Source organism: Montipora foliosa, chromosome 12, assembly GCF_036669935.1.
Source record: "Montipora foliosa isolate CH-2021 chromosome 12, ASM3666993v2, whole genome shotgun sequence".
Lineage (NCBI taxonomy): Eukaryota > Metazoa > Cnidaria > Anthozoa > Scleractinia > Acroporidae > Montipora > Montipora foliosa.
Window position 1 is genome coordinate 1,804,405 of NC_090880.1, and position 7,377 is coordinate 1,811,781.

Genomic DNA, 7,377 nt, shown 5'->3' on the forward strand with positions numbered 1-7,377 from the left:
TCCGGGTAAATCCTTTATTGACCAAGTTTTTTCGGTCAAGATGGCTGGACATTGGCCTCGTTCTTTTTTTGCTTGTTTACGGTTCTCGACTTCGTCTCGGTCCATAAACACTCAAAAAAAAGAACTTAGCTAATATCCAGCCATCTTGACCTCACACTTGGTCAATAACCCATATATATCAAGCACATAATACAACTACCGCACCTCTCTCTTTTTTGGCTGTTTCTGATTTCACGGAACTTGGAGAGCTTTTTGGACGGGGTTGGCTTTGGAGGAAAAAGCACCTCTAGGTCCACTTTCTTCAGGGCCTTGATGCACCATCGCATGAGAGAGCTCTCACTTTTCTGCACGCTGGGGGGCCTAGAGATGTCAACAGTACCGTGATAAGCTGGTCTTTTCCAATCGATTTTGTCCATAAATTGCGTAATATCATCGTTATGGAGCTCAAAAATGCCCGTATCTGCCTCCTTTTTACTTAAATTGGAAGTCTCTGTCATTTCTTTTTTCTGTCCCAAACTTCCATTCACGGACCGTCCATGTTTTTGAGATGTATTTTCCCGCCTGTTTCGGGCTAGCGCAAATATCGTCACCGGAGTTACGTTCATAGAATTCTTAGAAATTTCACTCGGCGAATCGGTGTGCCTTCTGCCATTGTAAACCGGTAATACGCTTTCTTTAAGCGTTACACTGCTGTTGTGCGCTCTTGAAAAGGGTGAATTTCTGCGAGTTGCTAAATGTCGTAGGTTTCGATGCCGCTGTCGATTATCACCACCGGATGCCTTCACTTTCCTTTGCCCTTGTTCTCCTCCCTTGCCATGAAGCAAAGACGATAACCGCGTTTCCCACATGAAGTCCCAGCTTCATCGATTCCTTCAACCTCGTCATGTTCGTCGAAGTCGTCCATTACTTCCGCCCTTTCCGATACTTTACCTTGTCCGTGTTGCAGCTCCTCAAAAACTGGGCCTGTGTAACTCACCATAGAATTATCTATGTCTGGAAGCTCTTCACTTCTCTGTGTTTTTAAAGTTTCTCCATTATTGCCGTTTGTACCATCGAATGCAGAATTTTGATCTTCATTCTGAATCTCCTCCTCAGTATTCCATACTATTGTCTTGCCACCTAATTGGGTCTTGGCTCTGTTACCCTCGGTGGCTTTGTGAGTCGACAGCGCACGTGTTTTTTCCTGTGGACCCCCTTCATCTACGGGAAAAATGGAACACTAAAGTCACCAAAGCGAGTAATGTGAGAAATACATGAAAGATATTATGCATCGTCAAATGGGAACTCGGAGAAATCCGAGCCCCAGATGGGATTTAAACCCACCACTCTCCGTGATATGGTACGGATGTTCTAACTACTGAGATGCTGGAGACTCTGTGGTAAGCAAGGGTGAAATGTGGGTATAGTCTTACTATCATACTATAATACTATAATTCTTTACATAATAACCCAAGTTATCATCGCATTTTGATTGGTTCTTGCCTATGATCGATAAGAGGATCGACGTACGATTGACGTCACCATCAGCTGTCATGCAAATAAGGTATAATTCTTTATTATATAAAACAAATAGACTCCATGTTGCCGTGCGTCTGTTCAGTAATAGATCACAGAAGACGACAAAATCCTTTTTTGTTCTTACCACATTTTGACGTCATCTGTGATCTATATATTACTGAACAGACGCACGGCAACATGGAATCTATTTGTTAAATAATACTAAAGTCACACGATAATTCTTACAAATGTCGCTTTCACTGTGAACCTAAAGCCGGTTACACACAAGGAAGTTTTCCTTGACAAGTTTTATTTACTGGAGAGTAAAAAAAAAAAAAAAGCTTTCCTTGTTTAGTGCTCTTGTTCAAATGCTAGCATGACAAGTAGCAGAACTTGCTGGTCTGTACGGGTCGCCAAGGAAAACTTGTCAAGAAACTGGAGAAATTGCGGGGCGCTTAGTGGTCTTGTTCTCGTGCTTGCTACATCACTCTTCCCCTGGAACCCCTATGCTCAAGAGAAAGCTAGCCTGCGCAGGAAGTGTTTCCGTGCGGGGAATATGAAAGATTTTGTCTCGCCCATTTTTCGCGCGGTCGAAACATCAAAAAATCTTTCATGTTTCCCCAAGGAAACGCTGGCTATGTAGGCTAAGAGAAACCTTGTAGAGTACCAAAATAGATTACTAGAGGGATCGAGACAAGAAACCTCTTAAGAGCTGAATTTCCTAATTTAGATATTGCTGCACTAAAAGGTAAAAGACCGCATATCTTTATGATTAAGCTTGGAATCGTTACTGAAATATGTACTTTTGAAAAATGTTTTTTTTTTCTTTTTTGGCGCCCCGCGTTTTCGGTTTTCGTTGTCCTCTGCGTACTTGTATCGCTGGCTTCAGTGAAAACTTGTCAAAGCAAACTCGTTTATTTGTTCACACGAGCAAATAAAACTTGTCAACGCAAAAGTCGTCAAAGGAAACTTGTGGCATACACACGACCCAACAAAAAATGTCCATGACATTTGCCGAGGAAAACCACAGTTGCTCGTGCGTAACCTGCTTAACGGTGGTCCGTTTTTCGTTAATGAAGTTTTTAATCATTGTGCATAGATTTCTGGTGTATCATTTTACCCACTTGTAATGCACAGCCATCATTTTGGGGTTTGCAGAACGCAATGTCCCCTCCTCACTCAAAAAAAGCATTGATCGGGAAATGGAATCTTACGCATGAAAGGAAGCATAGTAACAACAACAACAAATGCTCGGGGACGAATCTTTAACTCTGGAATATTCGGCCTGAGAAGTGAAGACACCTTGGTAGGATACTGTACCTTTCGCTGTTCCAGAATCAGTTGCCTTTGTTTGGTTCTCTTTCGTTTGCGCATGCACTCCGGTCTGTATCGTGGCAAGGGGTTCCTTTGAGAGCCAAAGCCACCTGGGTTACTACCCTTGGACGGCGTTCCTCCTCCACCTTCTGGCATGTTCAGTACATGTGAGTTTGTCGTGGGCGGGTACGAAGCATCATCGTTCTTACTTTCGCTTACAGCATCATCCACGTTCAATTCTTCTTTAGTTTCTGTGCTCTCGTTGTCACTCTTGTAACCATCTTGGTTGCCAAACCTTTCTACAGAATCTTCTTTTTCATTTTCCTTTGATTTCTTTGTTTTCTTTACAACTGGCTTTGGAGGATGTCTTGGCTAAGGGTAGAAAATGATATTTATCCCAGTCCCAGTTCCTTTAAAGGTGTGTAGCTCTATCAAGCTGTTTAGCGCTATCCACCCTCTCACTGGTCAGGCAACATGGCATTTGGCCCTCATATTTCTGCGCACTATAATCGTCTTTGAATTAAAGGAATTTGTATTTGAAGTGCGGGTTATAGACGAAAGATAAAAGTAATAATCACACTTATCGTTCATTCATCATTCCTTTCACGGAAACACATGAGCTCAATATATTGACCTGCTCCCAACTCTGTGGCTTCATAGCTCAGTTGGTAGGGCATTACAATGGCATCCTAAAGAGTCATGGGTTCCAATCCCGTTGAAACTGCTTGAATGTTTTAAGTGTCTATAAGAGACAACAGACCATTTTCGAATCCTCACGGCTGGACTGGATCTATTTGCCCGCGTTAGCCTCCATTTCATGCTAGATCCAGTCCAGCCGTGGCTTAAATTGTCCAGATAAGTGCGAGGATCACTTCAATCTTTCATAATCCTTTTTCGTTTACCTCTTCCTCCAACTTGCGATGTGCCCAGCACACTCTAAATCCTTGTCATTTTATCGAAAATAAAATTTATTGCTGCCCAGGGCCCAGTTGTTCAAAAGCCGATTAACGCTAATCCCAGATTAAAAATTAACCAAGGAGTTTATTTGTCTACTCCCAAATGCTGTTCCACGCTGATATTCGGCAAGACTTAACATTAGAGGAAGTCAATCTTGAAAAACAAAAATAAGCAAAAGAAAAATTTTTCACCAAAAAGTTGAAAAAATGAAACCAAAGTCACGCTAATCCTGGATTAGGTTAACCGGCTTTCGAACAACCGGGCCCAGTATGGACCTATGCAATCTCACAGGGAACGATATCTCCGCAAGTCTTATTACAGGATAACTAAACCGAAGGAAATAATGTTTGGAAACATCTGTGGGAACTTTTTTTTTTCATAAAGAGTACTATTCACTTTCAAATTTTCTGGGCGCCGCCCTCTTGAATAACTGTGATGTGTATGGTTGCCTACTTGATCGGTTCTTACCCAGACCCTCACAGCGGCAATGTGGAGGGGGTCGGTTGGGACGAGTGAAATATTGTACTATTGGCAAGTGGTTGAGACTCCAAGTTTATAAAAATGCTTCCTTTCTCTTCGTAGCAAATTCTGCTGGCCATATAAGAGAAAAACACATTGTCTTTGACTCAAATAACTTAAGTATAACAATAGTTGCAACCGTAACGTTACCAGTTATGTGTGAGATGATGATGACAAAAAACGAAAAATTAAAAACAAAAAATGGCACGATTCTAAAAATATTTATATTTCGATACAAAGGTTCTTTTTTTTATAATATTTTTTTAAACTTATTCGCGTTGGAATCGAGGAATTCACATCCAGAAGTTGCTTTGTTGAGGAACTACTGAGCCAACCTACCTTAATTGTTTACAATAAACACACAATAATTTGAGGGAGGGTGCTGTATTTTACAAGTGTTCCTGACGCATAATTATTTCATGGTTTCACTTGGACTTAGCTGTCGATATGAACCAAAAAAGCAACTTAAGCGATTTTAACTAGGAGGAAGGAAGAAACGTTTTCTAAACCAACAATGCTCTTCTTGCCGTGAAATTTGTCCCTAGTTTCGCGGGGCCACTTGGCTGGACTGCAACAAACTATAAAGGACTGACAGCATGTTATGCGGGCGCTATCGACCTATGACCTTAAAACTCTTTGGTCAGAGGTTTTCCGTAGCCACTTTTCTAACAACCGGAGAAGCATAACCGGGACCTCCATGGCCAGACCATAACGACTTGCTGTCGATTGATATATTTACCCGCCTGCCTCTCCCGGAAGCTGGAATAAAAGGGAACATAAACCTGGAGTACACGCGGACACAACAACAGGGCACTAGTTGTTGTCCTGACCTTAGACCCTCTTAAAAACAATACATGGTTTGTAGTGTACAGGAAAATTTCAGACTGCCGTAGCAGAACTTTACCCAGCTACAATCTATCATTACAACAGTTATATACACAGATTAATCCCCTTAGTGAAGGGAATTACACAGAGAAATTTCTCGACGTGTCTTCTGGGAATATGACGAAAGTATTCTTATGAAACAACTATGTACGCATATTCAAATAGACCATTTTCATGCCTAGATCCAGTCCAGCAGTTAGAATACGAAGCTGGCCTATTTATTACAAGTCGATATATTAAAAAACACATTATATCAAGCACTTGAAATCAACCTAACGTACTATAGTATTAAAAAATCACTACACCTTCACTCAGCTCTTCATCGGACTCTTCTTCCTCGAAAACAAACAAAAGTACGATGAATTACACAATGTCAAAAAAAGGACACAGGTGGCTCACAAAAAATGGACAATGTTCATTAACAAGATATTTCATTTAAAAAAAATTACTAAAACTCGCAGGGCGTTTTACACAATGTAAGTAATTGCCAAGTAATTGCCGCGATAACTGGTCATTCTCAAGGGGAGAAAGGATGGCCCTGTGGGTAACACTCATTGCCTCCCACCCTTGCGGACCAGGGATCGCATTCTACGTTCGCATCTGTGGGCTGAGTTTCAATCAATCTCAATCTTATTTCAAGGGTGTTTTTCTCCAAGCCTCCGGGTTTTTTACCTCCCTCTACAAAATCAACTCCCAACTTACGAAATTATTCCATCTGGCTGTGGTGCTGTGCCTCATGCTATGCATGGGTCGTGGTTCAGGGGCCGAACGACTTGACTTTCGTGAGCTGCGCCTTAACAATCAGTCGCTGACTGTGAAAAAGGGCGAGTAGCAAGCCTGATATTGTTATAGCATTATCAGTATCATCATTTATCATCATTCTCATTATTTGTTAATATATATTGTTGTCATAATATAATTATTTTCTTGTAAGGTTATTAGTTATTTATTTTTATTGATTTCGTAAATGAGAGTATAAAGGGAAACAAATTATTATTGATGATATTATTATTGATTATTATTATTATTAATTATAGGATTATTATATATTATGTTTATTCTTATTATGATATATAAAATACAATAAAAAAATAAATCACGATCATACCCATAAGCATGGTGTTGAGTGACAAAATGGTATTCAGAAGCTTCGTGATAGGCCAGCATCACTGCCATGAACTTAATCTCAAAGCGTAACGATTTCCAGCTTCAATGGTTAGCACATAACGCACCCTGCACGTAAAAGAATTCACGGTTGTTTAAAAACATTTTCACATAGTAACCTTACCAGGGGAGGGGTGGAGGGCATTGCTGGCATCTGGTGGCGGAGTTCTCGGTGGCGAAGAAAAACAGGCGAGTCACCACAACTTCGGGAAGTTCGCACAATTTTGTCCTGGATTGGTGCTCGGACAACGCAACTGAACTAGCCATGGACAATCTCCTTGGTGTGGAGGACGGGGAGAAATAAACTTCGGTTGGCGCGAAAGAAAGGCTGTCTGACATTGAGCTAATTGACTAGAACGAAAAGTACCGAAATGAAAATTCTAATAAAAAGACAAAAAAAGAGGGAGGTTTAACGACCACATCGGTAAGAAATAATTGTGCATACAATAATACATATTTTGCGATAACTCCAACCTTTTCGAATTGTACAATGTACATGTCATGGCTCAGTTTTATTTTTGGTTAAAAAATTTTCAAGCTAATTCAATTTCGATTTTCCCTTTGTTTCAGATCATGATAATCAGAATTTAAGACAAAGAACAATCAAAATTGAACTGGTTTGAAAAATCTTGAACCAATCAAACAAACAAAAAATTGAACCACAACTCACACATGCTCGAAGCTACCTATGGCAGAATTGGTACAAAAGGTTGTAAACGACGGATCAAATATTGCTGTTCACGATGATAAACTAGTTGCTTGGCAACCGCGGCGAAAGGGCAACTGAAAATCAATGATCTCCTTAACACCGGTAGGATGCTCTACCCATTGAGCTACTAGAACTCCTGAGGGTCCAGTTCCCTGACCAGGGGCCCGTTTCTCGAAAGTCCTGAAAAGCCATTTGTGAAACTGCCATCCGCTCATTTTGGAAAGCTGATCTTCTAAGATGTTTTCAAGATAACAAGAAGCAGGAAGTTTGACGACTTAAACCCTCTCGGTTCTTGAGACACAGAGGGAATTTTGACACTCGAAAAAGGTCCG

The 7,377-nt window shown here is 40.8% G+C and overlaps 2 protein-coding genes across 3 annotated transcripts in view; both read right to left on the bottom strand.

Moving 5' to 3' along the window:
* Positions 1-448, bottom strand: part of LOC137979203 (uncharacterized) — a 21,925-nt gene extending 21,477 nt beyond the window's left edge. The window contains exon 1 of one of the 2 annotated variants that reach the window (XM_068826408.1): positions 205-448. The gene's annotated coding sequence lies outside the window, so the exon portion shown is untranslated. The remainder of the gene's footprint in view (positions 1-204) is intronic. The other variant, XM_068826407.1, reaches the window with a different exon arrangement.
* Positions 449-606: 158 nt separating this feature from the next.
* LOC137979990 (flap endonuclease 1-like) lies at positions 607-6,481 on the bottom strand. The gene is made up of 4 exons (XM_068827309.1): positions 6,461-6,481; positions 3,031-3,183; positions 2,818-2,902; positions 607-1,200 (listed from the first exon to the last, which is right to left on the bottom strand). Exons 1-4 carry the CDS (start codon positions 6,479-6,481, stop codon positions 782-784), a joined length of 678 nt encoding a protein of 225 aa, XP_068683410.1. The 3' UTR covers positions 607-781.
* Positions 6,482-7,377: the final 896 nt, after the last annotated feature.

Excerpts from the sequence above, each read along its gene's own strand:
- LOC137979990 (XM_068827309.1), bottom strand. The coding sequence starts at position 6,481 with ATGCCCTCCACCCCTCCCCTG. Across the intron at positions 3,184-6,460 it reads TGCCCTCCACCCCTCCCCTG|CCAAGACATCCTCCAAAGCC; the intron begins GTAAGGTTACTA and ends TTCTACCCTTAG. Across the intron at positions 2,903-3,030 it reads AATTGAACGTGGATGATGCT|GAACCCCTTGCCACGATACA; the intron begins GTAAGCGAAAGT and ends TGGCTCTCAAAG.